This window comes from Panthera tigris, chromosome B1 (assembly GCF_018350195.1).
Source record: "Panthera tigris isolate Pti1 chromosome B1, P.tigris_Pti1_mat1.1, whole genome shotgun sequence".
Lineage (NCBI taxonomy): Eukaryota > Metazoa > Chordata > Mammalia > Carnivora > Felidae > Panthera > Panthera tigris.
Window position 1 is genome coordinate 95,229,032 of NC_056663.1, and position 22,195 is coordinate 95,251,226.

Genomic DNA, 22,195 nt, shown 5'->3' on the forward strand with positions numbered 1-22,195 from the left:
CCACCATTTTCTCCTGCTCTGCAAGAGCAGACATTAGTATGTAGCCATTACTCAAAAATCGTAAAAATTGCAATTTCACATGGCTCAGCCTAAATTTATTTTGCTTATAGCATACTTTTAAAAACCTCTTTGGGGGAAAAACGGCTTTTGTATTTGTTTTACCACAACTATTATTTTTGTTTTATAAAAATCACTTTGGGTGGGAGAGGGAAATGAGGAGTTATTGTTCAATAGGTATACAGTTTGAGTTAGGTAAGATGAAAGAATTCTAGAGATCTGCTGTACAACAATGTGCACATAGTTAACACTACTATACTGTACACTTAAAAATTTGAGAGATTTCATATCATTTTATATTACAGAAATTATAATAATAAAAAAGACAAGCTTAAAAAGAGAGCTCCCAATTTCCAGGCCATGCTTCTCTTGGCTGGTGAAAATAAACATAATTATGAAGAGCTTCTTAAAAATCAGTTTTTTATGGCATTTAATTATACCAGAGAATGTTTCATACAGTTTTCACCCTAGCTTAAAGTTCCAACTTTGTATTCTTTATGATGCTTTCCATATAGTACTGGGTGCTCAATGTCAATTTATTAAATAAGTTAATATTAGTAAAAGCTATCAATTTTCAAGGGTTTTCTTTATCGAGGAAATAGATCTAGGGCTAGAGAATGGTTAAACACATACTAAGTACTTTTTTTCTCTCACTTCTCATTCCTTGTACTCAATTACATTAATACTTTCCAAGCACATCTACTGAATTCTTTAATTCCTTCTTCACGTATTTGTTGAGCCCTTACTGTGTTCCAGGCAGGAGCCTGGAGACAAACTACAAAACAATGCATGAAGCATTAAGGAAGCACCTTCCTTGGATAAAGAACACAAGGGAACCTTTAAAATCAAGCAACACTAGAGGCAATACTTTAAGGACAAGTGGAATCATCACAATTTTGTTTCATAAGGATGAAAAATTTTTTGAAAAAACTCCACTGAAATTCAGAAATTCAACTAGCTGAGTTTTGTAAACCAGCCCCCCCAGACAAACACCAAATCCCAAAACTACAGTTTGTATTGAGCTTGACTGTATAAACCAGATAGTTCAAGTACAGAGATAAAAATTCCAACTTCAGATATTTAATTTATGCAATGCAAAGACAATTCATCGTTTATATCCAGAAGGTACTCTTTGCCAGCACTAATATATATTAACATCTATAACTTCTACAAATGTAGAATTAAGTTTATTACTATTTGATGGCAAATTAAACTACAATATGACAAAATACAGGTTCAAATGTAGAACTTAAAAACAAGTCCTTGAGGAGTCAGTGAAGAGTTCATGAAGAAAAGTCATACACCGGCCTTCAAAAAAGAGTTGAAACTTGCCCACTCAATCTCTCCTTCCAATAAGTTTTTGGGTTAACTTCAAGGCTACCAAAACCAGATCAAGTTCAATCTTCACTGACACAAAGCTAAACTAAACTTTTTTATGGTTATTAGATATACCTCCATATTTGCCAGCCTTTAGAGGAAGGGACCACCTCATCCCTTATAGGGAGTATGGAGAAAGCTTCAGGATTTCAAATACCTAAATGGACATAGTGGGACAAATTTTTTAAACTTCTTAATATATTCTGCTAACATTATATCATTTATATTGCATTATGAGTACAGAACAACAAAACTTAAACTGTTAAAGAGAAAGCCAAATGGAGCTACATCTTGACATATCTAGTGAAACCATTTCAATAAAACATATTTGGCAGAACCATAATCTATTAAAGCTAGCTTCAAGTTAATATTTTTGCTAGTGTTGAAACTTCCTCCAATAGTAAGATAAGGCTTATATCCAGACAAAATCAATTTTTAATTCTGATAATGGTAATTTACCCCGAAATTTAAAGTTTTGTCTAATTTTTTCTTGCAATACAATGTAACTTTTTTCTTCTTTTTTAAGGAAGCAAAGTATCTCTAAAGAAATAACTGCTGGGGCGCCTGGGTGGCTCAGTCCGTTAAGCGGCCGAATTCGGCTCAGGTCATGATCTCACAATCCGTGAGTTAGAGCCCAGCGTCGGGCTCTGTGCTGACAGCTCAGAGCCTGGAGCCTGCTTTGGATTCTGTCTCTCCCTCTCTCTCTGACCCTCCCTCGTTCATGCTCTGTCTCTCTCTGTCTCAAAAATAAATAAACGTTAAAAAGAAATTAAAAAAAAAAGAAGTAACTGCTGAATTTGCAGGACCTTTGGAGTACTTGTAACTACATGCCTTACTGACACAAGTTAAATATTTAAAGAGGTGTTTCCTTTCTCTAAAGACCCAGAGGGGCAGTATCGTACTTAGCTTCTGGAAATCAAGTCCATACTCAAAAATCCTCCAGAAGGTCAGCCTTGGTGGTGGACTCTGAAGCCGCCAGCATGGGTTCTGCCTCCAGCTCCAGAAATTTACTTACTTTCCACTCACTCCTTTTGGCCAGCACGTTCTCCCAGTCCAGAAGTACTAGGGATCAAAGATCCCGAGAACATTTAAAATATGTATTTTATGCCCTACCTACGTTTACATCTTGGGATGTAAACACACATAAACACACACACGGAAACACTGTACTCCACCACAGGAAGACCGAAAGGAGCCAGCTCGCCCCTGCCACGCTAGTGGCTCAATTCCCTGTTATCCAGGTTATCGCAGCTCCGCCTATAGCTTGACAAATAGCCAATAGCGTGTAAAGACTCTAGGAAGCGCGATGATGTAAGCATGGACGTTCACGTAGTGACGCAGGCGGCGTTACCGTCTCCAAGGAGCGGTCCAGGGCACCGGTTTCAAAGTCGCAGGGCGGGCCGGGTGGACTTCCGCAGTTGGCCCCGGGTTTCCCCGCGGTCCTGAAGTCAACGCCCCCCCCCCCCCCCCCCCAAACGCTCCTTCAAGGACGCCTCCACCCGGCCTCCTGGCTGGCTTCCTTGGCTCTCTCCTAAGTGGCCCGACACGACCCCGAGTGACCTGCGGGACGTCTATATCCACCCGCGTCTCCTTTTTACCCGGCTGGGATTCGAGTGAACGTGGAACAAAATTCACTTGGCGGGTCCCCAGCAAACCTGAAACCTGAAGTCTGTCGCCTGAGCGAGGAGGGGCTCGGCTGGGACTCAGGAGAAGGCGCGGCGGGGCTGTTGACGCCGCGTGAGTAGGATACTGATTACACTGCTGAGTGCTTGACAACCTCCAGCGTTGCTTTAGTTTAGCTTTCCCGGACAGCGAGCTCTCTGGGGTTTTTTTGTTTTTGTTTTTTAAGAAAGTGAAGGTGGTAAAAGCTCCAGACTGAAATTGTATCGAAATGGCCACGGAAATCGACTTTCTGAGAGATCAAAGTAAGCTCCATATTCTTTTATTTGAGAATTCTTACATGTTTAATGTCGTCATCGCTAACCAACTAACATTTTTCGAATGCCTGTTCGGTGCATGGAAATTTGTAAAAAGTTAGCTTTACAAAAAGCTTAGTGGTATGCATGAGGATGTGTATGTACTTAAGCAGAACCGTTTGGTAAATCCTTGTACGTTCCTTTAGCTTACATGGAACTCTACTAGACACCAAACATGGTTGTTATGCTCCTCGCATAACTGGAGAAATTAGAAGGCTAATGTCCAGGAGGAGTTTCCAAGTTTGCCATTAGAACCTAGAGGCACAGTTCTGGCCATTTGTAAATAGATTTTTGTTGAACTACTCCTGTTTCAGTTATGCCAGACTGTGTACAGACATAGCTGCTGCTGCAAAGATGAGGAAGACAGTTCTACCTTCCAAGAATTTGAGAAAAGAAATGTGTAAATTCCATAAATACACTGAAGTGGAAGCAACCGCTCTTTTGCCTCAGTTTCCTTATAGGGTTGTTGGAATGATTAAATGAGTATTGAATATGTAAAGGATTTAACATACTATCTGACACATAGAGGTAAACAAATATTGACTATTACAGGATTATTATTAGCTGTGGTCAAGAAAGGTGTCATTTGGCCTGAAACTTGCAGTACTAATATGAATATAGATAAAGAATTGTGTAGGTATCCCAAAGAGAATAGTATTGCAGCTTTGAAGGAATTAGGAATATGTTTTGTGAAAGACTTGGAACAAGGTTGGCTTGTACGAAATGTGGTTTATATAGGCAAATAGCAAGTAGACCTAAAGGGAAGAATGGGGCTGGATGGTGAAGGGCCTTGGCTTCTGTGTGTTGAGTTTGGACCATAACACAGGTTATTGGAGCCAGGGAAAGGAATTCACTTGAGAGTAACATGATCGGATTGTGATTTGGAAAGCCTGGTGTGGCTGTTATGAGGAACATGCATTTTAGCAGAGTACAAGTTAGGTGACTATTGTTACCATTCACGTAAGGGGTGAGCTAAGGTAGTACGGTGAGATTGGAGATTAGGGAATTTGAGAGAAAGAGGTAGAGGGCAACTGAGATTTTTGTGTTAAGGAGTGGGAAGGTAGGAAAAAAAGTAGTAAGTTCCATTTTGAAAGCTTTATAAACCAGTGGTTAAAAATAAACAAAAAAACAAAACAAAAACCAGTGGTTAAAGGCTCAACCTCTAGATTGAGTCTGTCTAGGTTCATATCCTGGCTTTTTCTTTTTTCAGGTCTTTGACCTGACCTTAGCTTCGCTGTGCCTGAGTTTTCTCATTTCTAAAATGGGTATAATAGCACAATAACTCTCATAGGGTTGTAAGGATTAAATGAGATGATGTAAATTGCTTAGCATGATTTCTAGTCCATATTAAGTGCATTATGTATATTTAAAATTATTAATGCCCTGTAATGGTACTATATTATTATTTCTGTGTTTTAAGTGGGAATATCTCCCATCCCTAAGGAAGACTAGCTAGCCATCAGCTGAGTGGTGTGGGATAAGAACTGGGTGATAAGTAGTTTGGTTGGGATGGGGAGGGTACCTAAGTTACACAGAAACAATGAGTTTTAGAGGAATGAGCCAGCCATTTTTTCGTTTTAACTGGACCTAGTGTGCCATTTACAGCTGGGTAGATTACCCAGTTAGACAAAACACCTGGACACCACCTGAGGTAAATATAGATGGCTTGACCCTCTCCCACCTACTCTGACCTTCTCTGCATTAACTTCAATTGATCTTGATTGTCTCTTTTCATTTGTTCCATTTGGATTTGTTAATCTAGTTTGAGACAGTTTGATTTGGCATTTCTCAACTGGCAACCCCTGTGATAAAAGCATTAGCTTTACAACTAACTACAGGCAATTGCAGACCTAACCATGCTCCTAACAAACTAGCATTTTTATAGTATACCATTCTTCACCTCCATCTGAGAAGGGAAGTCTGATAGTCCTTAGGAAACTTTTCAAAGAGATACTTACTTATTAAGCTAAGGAATGAAAAAATCATTCTTGTGGTAGGAATTTGGGAAGTGGTGATTATTATTTTTTTTTATTCTTTAAGTGTTCTTCACAGAGAAGTTTTTAATTTTGACTAAATTCTCAATTTGTTCTTTTATGGATGTCATATCTAAGAAATCTTTGTTTAATCAAAGGCTGCAAACATTTCCTCCTATGTTTTCTTCTAGAAATTCCATAATTTTAGGTTTTATATGTAGATTTATGATGTTTGACTTAAATTTTGTACAAGGTGCAAGATAGGGGTCAAAGTTCATCTTTTTGCATACGGATACAATTGAAAAGACTGTCCTTTCTCCATTGGATTACCTTTGCATCTTTGCTAAAAATCAGTTGTCCTTATTTGTGTCGATCTATTTCTGGACTCTATTCTGTTCCGTTGATTTGTTTATCTATTTGAGTACCAGTATCCCAATGTTTTGATTATTGCAGCTTTATAGTAGGTCATAAAATCAGATGATGTTAGTCTTTCAGATTTGCTCTTTTTCAGTTATTTTGGCTATCCTAGGTACTTTGCACTTCATACGAATTTTAGAATCAGTTTGTCAATTTCTTCCAAAAAAGATGCTGAGATTTTGAGAGACATTGCATTGAATCTATTGATCAATATGTGTAGAATTCATATCTAATGATATTGAGTCCTCTTACCAATGAAAAGATATATTCTCTCCATTGATGTACCTATTCTTTTATTTCTCCGCAATATTTTGTAGTGTTTAGTGTATGGATTTTGCATATCTTTTATCAGAACAATTCCTATGTATTATGTTTCTGATACTATAGTAAATGGTATTCTTTTACATTCAATTTCTGATTTATCATTACTAATGTACAGAAATACTTTTTCTTTTTGTCATATTGTATTCTGCAACCTTTTAAACCCACTTGTTCTAGTAGGGTTTTTTTTAGAGTTCATCAGATTTTTGATATATGGATGATCTTTTCATCTGTCAGTACAGTTTTACTTCTTCCTTTCCAATCTGGATGCCTTTCATTTCATTTTCTTGCTTTATTGTACTGGCTAGAACTTCTAGTATACAATGTTGAACACACATGTTTGAAGTGGACATCCTTGTCTTCTTCCTGATCTTATAATACAAGCATCTGTCTTTCAGAATTAAGTATGATACTAACTAGATTTTTCTTAGATGTTTTTCAAGGGTTGAGGATATTCCTTTCTATTCCTGGTTTTCTGCGAGTTTTTGTTTTTTTTTTTTTTTTAATGTTTATTTACTTTTGAGAGAGACAGAGACAGAGAGAGAACCAGCGATGGAGGGACAGAGAGAGAGAGGGGAACAGAGGATCCAAAGCAAGCTCTGCACTGACAACAGAGAGCCTGACATGGGGCCTGAACCCATGAACCATGAGATCATGACCTGAGCTGAAGTGGAACGCTCAACTGACTGAGCCACTCAGGCGCCCCATCTGAGAGTTTTTAATCAGAATGGATGGTGATTTTTTTTTTTCCTAATGCTTTTTCTGCATTTATCGAGAGGATTGTTTTTTTTTTTTTTTTTTCACTTTTAGCTTGTTAATAGGGTGACCACTTAACATTGATTAATTTTCAAATATTAAGCCTTCCTTACCTTTCTTTTGGAGATAAACTCCTCTTGGTCATGTATTATCCTTTTTATATGTTGTTAGGTTTGATTTTCTAAAAGTTTATTTACAATTTAATTTTCTATGTTCATAAAGCCTTTTTTTCCCCTTTAATGTCTTTGTCTGGTTTTGGTGTTAGGTGATGCTTGCCTCAAAGAATTTCTTGGAAAATATTTTGTTCTCTTTAATTTTCTGGAAAAGTTTGCATAGAATTGGCATTATTTCTTCCTTAAATGTTTGGTAGAATTTACCAGTAAAGCCAGTGGGACCTAGAGTTTTCTTTGTGGAAAGATTTTAAACTGTAAATTTAATTTCTTTGATAGATAAAGAGCTACTCAGTAGTCTGTTGTGTACTGTTGTATACAGAGCGACCCTCCACAGATTTCATATATCCAGAGTTCTCTCTCTGTGTAGCTTTCTCTCTCATATTTTGTCCTGCCAATTCTAATTCACTTGGTCTCCACCACTTCTTTTTTTTTTTAACTCCTTTATTTTTTTTTATTTTTTTTTTCAATATATGAAGTTTATTGTCAAATTGGTTTCCATACAACACCCAGTACTCATCCCAAAAGGTGCCCTCCTCAATACCCATCACCCACCCTCCCCTCCCTCCCACCCCCCATCAACCCTCAGTTTGTTCTCAGTTTTTAACAGTCTCTTATGCTTTGGCTCTCTCCCACTCTAACCTCTTTTTTTTTTTTTTTTTTTTTCCTTCCCCTCCCCCATGGGTTTCTGTTAAGTTTCTCAGGATCCACATAAGAGTGAAACCATATGGTATCTGTCTTTCTCTGTATGGCTTATTTCACTTAGCATCACACTCTCCAGTTCCATCCACGTTGCTACAAAAGGCCATATTTCATTCTTTCTTATTGCCACGTAGTATTCCATTGTGTATATAAACCACAATTTCTTTATCCATTCATCAGTTGATGGAATTTAGGCTCTTTCCATAATTTGGCTATTGTTGAGAGTGCTGCTATAAACATTGGGGTACAAGTGCCCCTATGCATCAGTACTCCTGTATCCCTTGGGTAAATTCCTAGCAGTGCTATTGCTGGTCTCCACCACTTCTTAGCTGCGTTTCCTTATAGTCTACTCAGTCACAGAGTCTGCTGAGTTATCCCTGCATTTTCCCTCTTTGTGCCATGGCTTGGAAATCTCTCTTAGGTCGTTAAGCTGGAGCAGTCATAGGGCTCACGTCATTTGTTTGCATCTCTCATCATCGTCTATTGTCTACTGTCTTGCAAACCATAATTTCATTTATTTATTTGCTTTTGGTTGTGTTGAGTGGGAGGGTGGTCCTTCTTCATTCTGGACATAAGCAGAAGTCTTATTCAAGTTACCCTACTTTTGAAATCTGAAACACAAGTTTCTTCCACTGTAACTGTTCTTTGACTTCATCAAGAATTCTCTTCTTTGAACTCTTGATTTTCTTCTATTAACTCTTTCCCAGCTTATTTTTTATTACTTTCTTATACAGCCTATAACCATTACCCATTAGTTCATCTGTTCTCTTGTCAGTAAACATAATATGATTAAACTCTTGCTTCTCTGAGTAGCACATACTCAGTAATACCTAATCTCTAGATCAGTTTTTTTAGTTTGCTTTAACAGTTCTCACAACCAGCTGTTCAGTAGCCATAAGTAAAAATCTCAACTCTCTGGATAAGTGCCATCACAAACTCATGGTTAACTCATAACTAAAAAGTAACTGGGCTGATATTTGAACCCAGGCTGTCTAGTTTCAGTGTCTGTATTCTTAACTTCTACCCAACAAAGAAACTTGCAAAAAAAAGTGTGTATATATATATATATATATATATATATACACACACATATATATGTATATATATAAACCTATTTCACTTATGCATGTGGAAACTAAAATCCTAAATGAAAAATAAATCCAGCAATGACTGTGTGTACATACGTACATATATGTGTTATTGGGTATATACCCATAAAATAGTTGTCTTAATATTGGGTTCATCCCACCAATAGGTAGTTAGCATTAAAAAATTATTGAATACAATAAAGAAGAGTTAGGTTAATGGAGAAACCATTAAAATATCAAATTGCAGATTAGAACACTCAGTATAATAGATATGTCAGTTCCACAGATTAATGGTTAGATTCGATGCATTCTGAAATGGAGTTTTGACAACATGGTTCTAAAATCTAGTGGAAGAACTAGGGAATTGTAAACAAGGTGGGAAATTTTATTTGCCAGCTATTAAAACTTGGTATAAATATCCAATTATTAAATCAATGTTAGATTGTCAGATTGATAAATCATAAATCAGTGGAATAAATTAGCACAGAAAAAGACACATACATGAACACTTGTTATCTGAAAAAGAACAAACAATACAAATCAGTGGGAAAAGAATAGACTATTTAGCAAATGGTGCTAGGATAATTAGCTATCAAATAGGAAAGAAAAAATAATAAAGATACCTTTTTCACATATATAGAAGAAAACATCTGCAGGTTGATTGAAGAAGTAAATTCTCTTTAAACTTTCAGAAAAAAATTTAAGAGGGTGTCTTGATGTTCTCAGGATAGGGAAAGATTTCAACAGATATAAACATTTTTGACTAGAAGAAAATACATACAATTAGAGTATTTTAGAGATAAAAGCTTCGATATTGTAAAAGACATCACCAATAAGTGACTAGCCCAGCTGAAGAAAGGGAGAATGTATTTACTAGTAAATATGACTGAGAATTGATTAGCCTGTCCAAAATTTAGAAAGATCTTTCACAAACAAAAATAAATTCATACTAATAGAAAAATGGTTAAAGAATATGACTAGGCCATTTACAAAAAAATAAAATTGAAGAACTAAAAAAAACGAAAAATGACAGTCTCCTCAGTAATTCAGTAAATGCAAATTAAATAATAGTGTGATAAGTACATATTGAATGAATGAAGGAAATAGTAGATTTAAATTATAGTAAAATTTTCTTCAGATTAAAGTCAATCTGTGAGGATTGAATGTGTTTTCCTCAGTAATCCACAATTGACTCCTGAACCTATTTTAATCACTGAGAACTCAGATTTAGTATTTTTTCTTATTTGAAAACCCTACTGGGCGGGGGGGCGGGGGGTGGGAATGTGGTTTGTATTGGAATTACTATATCCATTACCATAACTCCAGCCTCTTTTTAAGACTCACAGGGAAGAAGAGTAACAGGCAGAAATTAGATCCTATATGGGGGTAAAATTGTAGTTCTGTGTGTCAAGTAACTATCTTAAAAGTTCTGTGGGTAACAATAAAATATGTGGATAATTTCTTTTAAACTCAATAAAAAGTTAACCATTTACAGTATCAGTACTCCATGATTACTTGTTTCTTTACCAGAATCACGTTTGTCATATTTCTCCACTAAATTATGTGTATTTTTAAGGAAGAAAACTATTATCTGAAGTTCCCAACATAGAGTGTATGTACTACCTGTGTGCATTATTATATATACATTTTTAAAACTTACATAGTTTGAATTCCATACATATGTATATGTAGTTATGCATAACATATGTAGCATAACAGAAAAGTAAAGAAAACAAATATAAAGCTAAGTGAATGATTACAAAGTTCATACTCCTATAACTGCAACTTAGGTCAAGAAATAGAACATTTCTGGGGCACCTGTATGGCTCAGTGAGTTGAGCGTCCGAGTAGTTCATGGGTCTTGTGGTCAGTGAGTTTGAGGCCCCGCACCGTCCAGCACTTTGCTGACAGCTCAGAGCCTGGAGCCTGCTTCCCAGTCTGTGTCTCCCTGTCTCTACCCCTCCCCTGCTCATGCTCTCTCAAAAGTGAATAAACATTAAAAAAAAAAAAAATTAGAAAAAAAAAAAAAAGAAATAGAACATTTCCAGGTTCGCTTCTCTTCAAAGGTAATTGAAGATAATCAATACCTTTAATTTGCCTATGTTTGAGCTTTATATAAATGGAATCATAAGCTGTGTATTCTTGTTTTTGGCTCCTTTAACATTAATTATGTCTTTGAGATTTACCCACATTCTTGCGTGTAGATGTAGCTTGTTCATTTTCTCTGCTATAAAATATTCCAGTTTTAAATCTATCACATTTATCTGTTTTTCTTTTGATGGATAATTGCAGTTTCTGTTTGGGGGCCATTGAGAATAATGCTGTTATCAACATTTTTTTCATGGTCCTTGGTGCTCAAGTGTACACATTTTGGTTATGTATATTCTTAGGAATTATATATATGTTTAATTTTAAAGTTGTACTAATTAATATCCCCACCAGTAGTATATGAGAGTTCTAATTATTTTATATTGTTACCAATATTTTCTAATTTTAGCTCTTTATTGTCATTTTAATTTGTATTTTCCTGATGCCTAATGAGGTTGAGCAGCTTTTCTATGTTTATTGGTCCTCTGAGTAACCTTTATGTGAAGTGTCCATTCATGTCTCCTTCCACTTTTCTATAAGGTTGTCTTCCTTTAATTGACAGTTCTTGTATATTCTAGATACAAGACTTTTGTCTGTTACATGTGTTGGAAATATCTTCTCCATGTTTTGTGTCTTGTATTTTTACTCTCTTAAAAGTCTCTTTTTGTTAAACAAAAGTTCTTAATTTTAATGTAGTTCAGTTTATCAGTTTTTTTCATTTATGGCTAGTGCTTTTTGTGTTCTGATTAAAAAAAATATTCCCTACCCTAAGATTTTAAGATATTCTCTTTGTTCTTCTCTAGAATTTGTTTTGATATTCACAGATCTTCATTTCATCTAGAATTGATTTTTATGTATGTTTTATTTTTTATGAGGATATCCAGTTGACCTAGACCAATTTAAAAAAGATTATTATTTCCCCCTCATTGTAATTCAGGTGTTCTGTATGACATGAATATATTTTTGTATTGCTTGTTCTCTTCAATTCGTCAATTTTATTATTATTGTTTTTAATTTATCTTGAGAGGGAGAGAGAGCGACAGTAAGTGAGCAGGGGAGAGCAGGGAGAGAGAGATAATCCCAAGCAGTCCTCGCACTGCCAGCACAAAGCCTGACATGGGACTTGAACCCACAAACCTTGAAATCATGACCTGAGCTGAAATCGAGTTGAGCACTCAACCAACTGAGCCACCCAAGCTCCCCTGTTTGAGTCTTTTAGATATATTCCTAGATAATTGTGGGGTTTTTTGTATAGTATTGTAAATATTATCTTTTATTTTCTAACTTTGTTGCCAGTACATAGAAATATAATTTTTTTTTTTGACCTTGTATCCAAAAACCATGCTAAAGGTTATTATTCACTCTCTCTCTGTTTTAAATGTTTATTTATTTTGAGGGAGTGAGAGAGCATGAGCATGCATACAAGCAAGGGAGAGGCAGAGAGATAGAGGGGGAAAGAGAATCCCAAGCAGGCTCTGCACTAGCGGGGCAAAGCCTGATGCAGGGCTTGATCCTACAACCAGGAGATCATGACCCAAACCGAAATCAAGGGTCAGTTGCTTAACCGACTGAGCCATCCAGGAACCCCTAAAGGTCATTATTCTAAGAATTTATCAATGTGTTCTCTGGGATCTACCTATACCTACACACTCATAACTATTGATAATGACAGGTGATTTTTTTTTCCTTTTCTGTCTTTATACCTTTTATTTTTTATTGTATTAATAATTGCATAAACTAGGACTGCCAGTAGAGTATGACTAAATATCAAGATAATTTGTCATTTTGTCATTACCAATTTCCAAGGGAAAGTTTTCAACATCTCATTCTTAAGTATGATGTTTGCTGTGTGTTTGTATAGGAATCCGTTATTGTATTAAGGAAATTAATTGCTATTCTTACATTCTGGAGGCTTTATCATGAATATATCTTAAATTTTATCATATGCTTTTACAGTAGCTTTTGAGATGATTGTATTTGTTGATCTTTTTTATGAGTTTATTTTCAATTTCTTTGGAGTGGCTTATCTTTATTATTTCCTTCACCTGACATTCTTTCGGTTTAATTTCCTTTTCTTCTGACTTCTTGGAACGGACTCATAGTTCATTAAGCCATTTTTTTCTAGTATATGCAACTAAAATCTATAGATTTCTTTTTGAGCAAGTTTTGAGTTACTTTATTTTCACTGTCAGCTCAAAATACATTTAAATTTGTTTTGTAATTTCTCCCGTGACCTCTGGATTATTAGTAATTTCCGACTTGCATGCACCACACAAACACCCAACACTGTTCTTCTGTGGATCCATTCCTCCAATGGGTCTGCGTGCCTCCATCCGGGTGCTGCAGGGCCCCTCCCACAGGGGACCACCGACGGCAAGGCAAGCGAAGCCTGCCCCTCCTGACCCTGTGCACCTTGCGGATCCACCCCAGCTGTTACGCCAGATCCCATAGAAGCAGCACCACAAGCCTGGCAGTGTGCAAGCAGCCCAGACAGGGGCCACACCACTCCACAGTGAGTCCTGCCCCTGGGAGAGGGGAAGATAAGGTACACACCAGTCTGACTGTGGCCCCAGCTGTGGGCTGGGGACATATATCGGGTCTGACTGCAGTCCCGCCCACCAACACAAATTACTCCAGACAGCACAGGGGAAGTGCCCTGCAGTTGGAAGCCACCCCAGGGACTACCCAAAATGATGAAAGAACTCAAAATGATGAAAGAATATAACGGAACATGAATTTAAAATAATAGTCATAAAATTAATCACTGGGCTTGAAAAAAGTATAGAGGACAGCAGAGAATCTATTGCTACAGAGATCAAGGGACTAAGAAAGAGTCAGGAGGAGCTAAAAAATGCTATAAATGAGGTGCAAAATAAAATGGAGGCGACCACACCTTGGATTGAAGAGGCAGAGGAGAGAATAGGTGAATTAGAAGATAAAATTATGGAAAAAGAGGAAGCTGAGAAAAAGAGATAAAAAAAATCCAGGAGTATGAGGGGAGAATTAGAGAATGAAGTGATGCAATGAAACAGAACAATATCCATATAATAGGAATTCCAGAAGAGGAAGAGAGAGAGAAAGGGGCTGAAGATGTACTTGAAAAAATCATAGATGAGAACTTCCCTGATCTGGGGAAGGAAAAAGGCATTGAAATCCAAGAGGCACAGAGAACTCCCTTCAGATATAACTTGAATCGATCTTCTGCATGACATATCACAGTCAAACTGGCAAAATACAAGGATAAAGAGAAAATTCTGAAAGCAGCTAGGGATAAACACGTTCTAACATATAAAGGGAGACCAATAAGACTAGTGATGGATCTATCTACTGAAACTTGGCAGGCCAGAAAGGGATGGCAGGAAATCTTCAATGTGATGAACAGAAAAAATATGCAGCTGAGAATTCTTTATCCAGCAAGTCTGTCATTTAGAATAGAAGGAGAGATAAAGGTCTTCCCAAACAAACAAAAACTGAAGGAATTCATCACCACTAAACCAACCCTACAGGAGATCCAAAGGGGGACTCTGTGAGTGAAATGTTGCAAGGACCACAAAGTACCAGAGACATCACTACAAGCATGAAACTTACAGACATCACAATGACTCTAAACCCATATCTTTCTATAATAACATTGAATATAGATGGACTAAATGCGCCAACCAAAAGACATAGGGTATCAAAATGGATAAAAGAAACAAGACCCATCTACTTGCTGTCTATGAGAGACTCATTTTAGACCTGAGGACACCTTCAGATTGAGAGTGAGGGGATGGAGAACTATTTATCATGCCACTGGAAGTCAAAAGAAAGCTGGAGTAGCCATACTTATATCAGACAAACTAGACTTTAAATTAAAGGCTGTAACAAGAGATGAAGAAGGGCATTATATAATAATTACAGGTCTATCCATCAGGAAGAGCTAACAATTATAAATGTCTATGTGCCAAATATGGGAGTTCCCAAATATATAAAACAATTACTCACAAACATAAGCAACCTTATTGATAAGAATGTGATAATTGCAGGGGACTTTAATACTCCAATTACAACAATGGATAGATCATCTAGACACAGGATCAATAAAGAAACAAGGGCCCTGAATGATACATTGGATCAGATGGACTTGACAGATATAGTTAGAACTCTGCATCCCAAAGCAACAGAATATACTTTCTTCTTGAGTGCACATGGAACCTTCTCCAAGATAGATCACATACTGGATCACAAAACAGCCCTTCACAAGAATTGAGATCATACCATGCATACTTTCAGACCACAATGCTATGAAGCTTGAAATCAACCACAGGAAAAAGTCTGGAAAACCTCCAAAAGCATGGAGGTTAAAGAACACCCTACTAAAGAATGAATGGGTCAACCAGGCAATTAGAGAAGAAATTTAAAAATATATGGAAACAAATGGAAATGAAAATACAACAATCCAAATGCTTTGGGATGCAGCGAAGGCAGTCCTGACAGGAAAATACATTGCAATCCAGGCCTATCTCCAGAAACAAGAAAAATCCCAAATACAAAATGTAACAGCACACCTAAAGGAAATAGAAGCAAAATAGCAAAGACACCCCAAACCCAGCAGAAGAAGGGAAATAATAAAGATCAGAGCAGAAATAAACAATATAGAATCTAAAAAAACTGTAGAGCAGATCAATGAAACCAAGAGTTGGCGTTTTGAAAAAATAAACAAAATCGATAAACCTCAGCCACGCTTCTCAGAAAGAAAAGGGAGATGACCGAAATAGATAAAATCATGAATGAAAATGGAATTATTGCAACCAATCCCTCAGAAATGCAAGCAATTGTCAAGGAATACTATGAAAAATTATATGCCAACAAACTGGACAACCTGGAAGAAATGTACAAATTCCTAAGCACCCACACACTTCGAAAACTCAAACAGGAAGAAATAGAAAACTTGAACAGACCCATAACCAGCGAAGAAATTGAATCAGTTATCAAAAATCTCCCCACAAATAAGAGTCCAGGACCAGATGGCTTCCCTGGGGAATTCTACCAGACATTTAAAGCAGAGATAATACCTATCCTTCTCAAGCTGTTCCAAAAAATAGAAGGGGAAGGAAAACTTCCAGACTCATTCTATGAAGCCAGCATTACTTTGATTCCTAAACCAGACAGAGACCCAGCACAAAAAAGAGAACTACAGGCCAATATTCCTGATGAATGTGTATGCAAAAATTCTCAATAAGATAGTAGCAAATCGAATTCAACAGCATATAAAAAGAATTATACACCATGACCAAGTGAGATCCATATCTGGGCTGCAGGGCTGGTTGAACATTCGCAAATCAATCAACGTGATACATCACATTAATAAAAGAAAAGAAAAGAACCATATGATCCTGTCAATCGATGCAGAAAAAGCATTTGACAAAATTCAGCATCTTTCTTAATAAAAACCCCCGATGGTGTGCCTGGGTAGCTTGGTCGGTTGAGTGACCGACTTCGGCTCAGGTCATGATCTCATGGTTTGTGAGTTCAAGCCCGCGTCATGCTCTGTGCTGACGGCTCAGAGCCTGGAGCCTGCTTCTGATTGTGTGTCTCCCTCTCTCTCCCCCTCCCCTACTCATGCTCTGTCTCTCTCTCTGCCTCAGAAATAAATAAACATTAAAAAAAAATTTTTTTTTTAATTAAAAAATAAAACACCCCGAGAAAGTTGGGATTTAGAAGGTACATACTTAAACATCATAAAAGCCATTTATGAAAAGCCCACAGCTAATATCATCCTCAATGGGGAAAAACTGAGAGCTTTTTCCCTGAGATCAGGAACATGACAGGGATGTCCACTCTCCCCTCTGTTGTTTAGCATTGTATTGGAAGTGTTATCATCAGCAGTCGGACAACAAAAGGAAATCAAAGGCATCAAAATTGGCAAAGATGAAGTCAAGCTTTCACTTTTGGCGGATGACATGATATTATACATGGAAAACCCGATAGACTCCACCAAAAGTCTGCTAGAACCGATACATGAATTCAGCAAAGTTGCAGGATACAAAATCAATGTACAGAAATCAGTTGCATTCTTATACACTAGTAACGAAGCAACAGAAAGACAAATAAACTAATCCCATTCACAATTGCACCAAGAACTATAAAATACCTAGGAACAAACCTAACAAAAGATGTAAAAGATCTGTATGCTGAAAACTATAGAAAGCTTATGAAGGAAATTGAAGAAGATATAAAGAAATGGAAAAACATTCTGTGCTCATGGATTGGAAGAATAAATATTGGTAAAATGTCAATACTACCCAAAGCTATCTACACATTCAATGCAATCCCAATCAAAATTGCACCAGCATTCTTCTCGAAGCTAGAACAAGCAATCCTAAAATTCGTATGGAACCACAAAGGGCCCCGAATATCCAACATAATTTTGAAGAAGACCAAAGCAGGAGGCATCACAATCCCAGACTTTAGCCTCCAGTACAAAGCTGTCATCATCAAGACAGCATGGTATTGGCATAAAAACAGACACATAGACCAATGGAATAGAATAGAAACCCGAGAACTAGACCCACAAATGTATGGCCAACTAATCTTTGACAGTGCAGGAAAGAATATCCAATGGAAAAAAGACAGTCTCTTTAACAAATGGTGCTGGGAGAACTGGACAGCAACATGCAGAAGATTGAAACTAGACCACTTTCTTACACCATTTACAAACATAAACTCAAAATGGATAAAGGACCTGAATGTGAGACATGAAACCGTCAAAACCCTAGAGGAGAAAGCAGGAAAAGGCCTCTCTGACCTCAGCTGCAGCAATTTCTTACTTGACACATCCCCAAAGGCAAGGAATTAAAAGCAAAAATGAATTACTGGGACCTCATCAAGATAAAAAGCTTCTGCACTGCAAAGGAAACAATCAACAAAAGTACAAGGCAACCAACGAAATGGGAAAAGATATTTACAAATGACATATGAGTCAAAGGGCTAGTATCCAAAATCTATAAAGAGCTCACCAAACTCCACACCCAAAAAACAAGTAATCCAGTGAAGAAATGGGCAGAAAACATGAATAGACACTTCTCTAAAGAAGACATCCAGATGGCCAACAGGCACATGAGAAGATGCTCAACGTCGCTCCTCATCAGGGAAATACAAATCAAAACCACACTCAGATATCATCTCACGCCAGTCAGAGTGGCTAAAATGAACAAATCAGGAGACTATAGATGCTGGCGAGGATGTGGAGAAACGGGAACCCTCTTGCAGTGTTGGTGGGAATGCAAACTGGTGCAGCCACTCTGGAAAACAGTGTGGAGGATCCTCAAAAAATTAAAAATAGATCTACCCTATGACCCAGCAATAGCACTGCTTGGAATTTACCCAAGGGATACAGGAGTGCTGATGCATAGGGGCACTTGCACCCCAATGTTTATAGCAGCACTTTCAACAATAGCCAAATTATGGAAAGAGCCTAAATGTCCATCAACTGATGAATGGATAAAGAAAGTGTGGTTTATATACACAGTGGAATACTACGTGACAATGAGAAAGAATGAAATATGGCCGTTTGTAGCAATGTGGATGGAACTGGATAGTGTTAAGCTAAGTGAAATAAATCATAGAGAGAAAGACATATACCATATGTTTTCACTCTTATGTGGATCCTGAGAAACGTAACAGAAGACCATGGTGGCGGGGAAGGAAAAAAAAAAAAAAAATTAGAGAGGGAGGGAGCCAAAACAGAAGAGACTCTTAAAAACTGAGAACAAACTGAGGGTTGATGGGGGGTGGGAAGGAGGGGAGAGTGGGTGATGGGTATTGAGGAGGGCACCTGTTGGGATGAGCACTGGGTGTTGTATGGAAACCAATTTAATAATAAATTTCATATTTTGAAAAAGTAATTTCTGAACTTCAAAATGTATTAAAATTTTTCCTGAATGTTTTTTAGTTTTTAATTCCAGCTTAATTGTGCTGTTGTCAGTTACATGCTCTCTTTGGCTTCGGCCTTTTTGAAAGTTGAGATTTACTCTATTGCCAGTAAATTATCAGTTTTAAATGGCCCATGTGATCTTGAAAGAATCGGTTTTGTACATTTTAACTGTGTTCTATTGTATGTTTTCTTGATATGAATAAAAATATTAATCACCTTGTGCTTGCTGAGAGCACTTGGTTTTATTCCAGTCCTTCATTTCTATTATCTCTTGCTCACTCCTGTTTAATTCATAATCTTTGTCCTGCTGTTTCTCTTCCATGTGGAGGTTTGTTCTGGAACAGAATTTCAGTCTGTTTTCACTATTCTAAAAATGATGGCTACAGTTTATCTTTTCAGCTCTTTTCACCTCTAGTAGCAGGGGAAGAAAAAAAAAAAGTGGAGAGTATCTTTTTTACTTTTGCTAACCTGAAGAGTAAGCCAGGAGAGACTGAGAATTAAATTTATGAAACCCAAAGAATTAGTTCTTTTCAGATATTCTTTTTACCATTGGCAATAGTTGGTTGGGTTATGTGTATAGAAGGGCCTCTTTCTTAAATTTCAAAAACGTGCTGAAATTGAGGATTCATTTTGAGAAACAGTGAAGACTAGCAGTTTTGCATTGGATTTCTCAGGTAAGCTACCTTAGTTGTAATTTTTAAATATTGAACATTAGCCAATAAACTATAGACTTTTTTTGTTCCTTTTCAGATCAACGACTAAATGAAGTGCTTAGGCGATATCAAATGGAAGATTTTTCCAAATATTCATTGGTACAGGTATGTAAATTAGTTAAGGTCTAATGATCTAGGTTCCAGTTTGGTTGTAAATATAATTACATAAATTAATTCTATTTAGGATTATTTTCATGTGCGGTTGCCTATAGCACTTTGAAATTTTGCTTACAACTTTGATTCTTATAAGGAGGAAGGAACACTTGTTTTTACTTAATGAATACAAATTCTTTAACCATAGAAATTGACTTTTTTTTTCAGAGTTAGCGCTTACATATTACGTATAATGTTAAAATGTCTGAGTTCTAAAATGAGAATTCATTGACATTTTGAAACATCTTAAAATCTTTTCTCAAGATACATTATAGTAGTAAGTTTTAACTTGGAATTCTCATAAATTATGGCAAGCAAAAGCGAATTCAAAACAATAAACAATATATGGTATTGTTTTTAATATTTCTTTCCTTGGGTACATGTTCTTATTTAAATATTCTGTTAAAATTTTTTTTGAGCACTAAGGCATACTTATTGCTGAGTTACACAATATTAAAAGAAAAACAGTAGCTCCTACATTAGTGATAGCTCCCTACTGAATTAATAAGGAAGTGTTTTGCTTTTAACATAAATGAATCTTACAATTAAAACATACTGTTTTTAAGATATTGAAAAGGAAGTTGTGTTTAAGAAATTAAAAAGGAATAGTTTATCTGGTTGACCTGAATATACTTATAAATATTTTCTTTAGTGTATTAACATTTAGCCTACTACTCTGTGTTTTTATTTACAAAGACCAGACTCAGAGTCCAGAGGGTCTTAAAACTGTCCATCTGCTATGTTAATAACTATATTGTGTTTCTCATGTTACTTTGTTACTCATCCTTAACTAGGAATGTTATCATTTAGATGGTAGAGAATCTTTCATAATATAGTAGCCTCTAAATTTTGCTCAGATTCTTAGGTTCTTTTTCTTCTGCTTAATGTCTCATAGAATATGCCTGAAAGGAGGATTCAAACAAAGATTGATTTTAAAGCCTGAGAGGATCTCTGGGCATGATATTATATCTACTGTACACTGTGGCTGACTCGATTATGAAAGATTGTTTTACCAGATAAAACAATGACTCGAGGTAGCCTTTTAGATGCACCTGCCTTGTACATTGTGATTATAATTAACTAAAGCCTCATGAGAACATGCAAAGTATGGTAAAGTTTTATTTAATAGTGTACTCTTTGGTGAAATTATAGTTCCTTTAGTTTTCTAAAGGTATATGTTCTTCTTTTGCGGATACTATTCTTATAGTCACACAATCAAATCTTGATTCTTATCTCTTAGTTTTGGTAGTAGTATACTGTTACTGCCTAAGATTCTTCTGCAGTTCACCATCTCTTCAGAACATGTTGCTGTTGCTGTCTCAAAACACCAATCTCCATGGGTCTTGCCTTTCACTACGTAGTTTGCAGTAATGAAAAAGGAGGTAGTAGGAGAGCATGAGAGGGGAATTAATTTGCTTTCTAGCAATATGGTCCATATCCTTGGCCATATGCAGTGCATTCTTTGGTTCTTCACCCCCAGAAACGTTATTCTGGTTTGTGAAAAAAATGTTCAGGAACAATTGTTTTTATTTATTTTTTTCTGTTTGTAGTAAAGGAAGACATAGAAGTAAGAGGAAACCATTATCAATGGTTATGTGAGACCCAGGAGCACTGACTGAGATCTCTTGTCACTAACTTTAGTGATTGCCACTAACAGCAGAAATCCTTCATAAATTTACATTTGCCCTTTTTGTCCAACTGTATTTCCCAGGTGCCTAAAACAATTCTTGTTAATAGATGCTCAATAAATAATTGTTGAATGAATGAAGCAATTATATCTTTCCTTTCCTCCTACCTACTTATCTTCCAGTATCATTTGAGTTTTATAGCCAAGTAAGTGAAAGTGAAATTGTAAAAAGTCATGATCAGCTTGTGAAACACAAATAGTTCATGCTTTTTAGTTCTGTATTTTCAAGATAAAATCCCAATGAAATGCCCTCCTCCTTACTCATGCTAGGTAAATTGCCAGGAGTTGTGTTAAATGAACATACTTTATGAAACTTTTCTAATGTTGGAAAAATAAAGCTGCAGGATCTTGATAATTTATTTCTTGTATTTTAAGTTGGAATTTCAAACTTGATTTTCTATAGAAACTGTTATAAGTGATAGTTAAAATTCCTTAGTGCTATCATTATATAAGGATCATTTAGACTTTCCTTGGATCAAATAAGTTTTGTGAATTGCCTTAAGATGTTTTGTATTGTATGATTTCTTAGGGAAATAAATAGCAACTAGTTTCTTGAATGATATTTTCAGGGTTGTTGTGAAATCTAGTTGTCTTCCTTTGATTATTTTGTGTTTTCTATATAAATAAAAAGTATTTCAAGTGACATTGCTATTTGAGAGTATAGTAGTGGGCACTGGATGACAAGTGTTAAAAGATTTTATTCAAGAAGGTGGGAAATTTCCCTCTTTTCCCAATACTTTGTTCCTACCTTTTTTTTGCCCCCCTTACATGTCTTTCCTCACATGTAGGCTAGTTATGCCTC

At 36.4% G+C, this 22,195-nt stretch overlaps 2 protein-coding genes across 6 annotated transcripts in view; one reads left to right on the plus strand and one right to left on the minus strand.

Moving 5' to 3' along the window:
• Positions 1-2,684, minus strand: part of CB1H4orf33 (chromosome B1 C4orf33 homolog) — a 119,726-nt gene extending 117,042 nt beyond the window's left edge. Inside the window, exon 1 of one of the 4 annotated variants that reach the window (XR_006216778.1) lies at positions 2,548-2,684. The gene's annotated coding sequence lies outside the window, so the exon portion shown is untranslated. Of the gene's footprint in view, positions 1-1,893; positions 1,965-2,336; positions 2,367-2,449 lie in introns of those variants that run through there. The other 3 variants (XR_006216777.1, XR_006216781.1, XR_006216779.1) reach the window with 3 other exon arrangements.
• Positions 2,685-2,785: 101 nt separating this feature from the next.
• The window catches only part of SCLT1 (sodium channel and clathrin linker 1), a 219,091-nt gene continuing 199,681 nt past the window's right edge, over positions 2,786-22,195 (plus strand). The window contains exons 1-2 of one of the 2 annotated variants that reach the window (XR_006216773.1): positions 2,786-3,359; positions 19,591-19,658. Coding sequence is in view for 1 of the 2 variants with exons in the window: in XM_007091805.3 (XP_007091867.1) it covers positions 3,326-3,359; positions 19,591-19,658 (102 nt within the window). In the remaining variant the exon portion in view is untranslated. The remainder of the gene's footprint in view (positions 3,360-19,590; positions 19,659-22,195) is intronic. The other variant, XM_007091805.3, reaches the window with a different exon arrangement.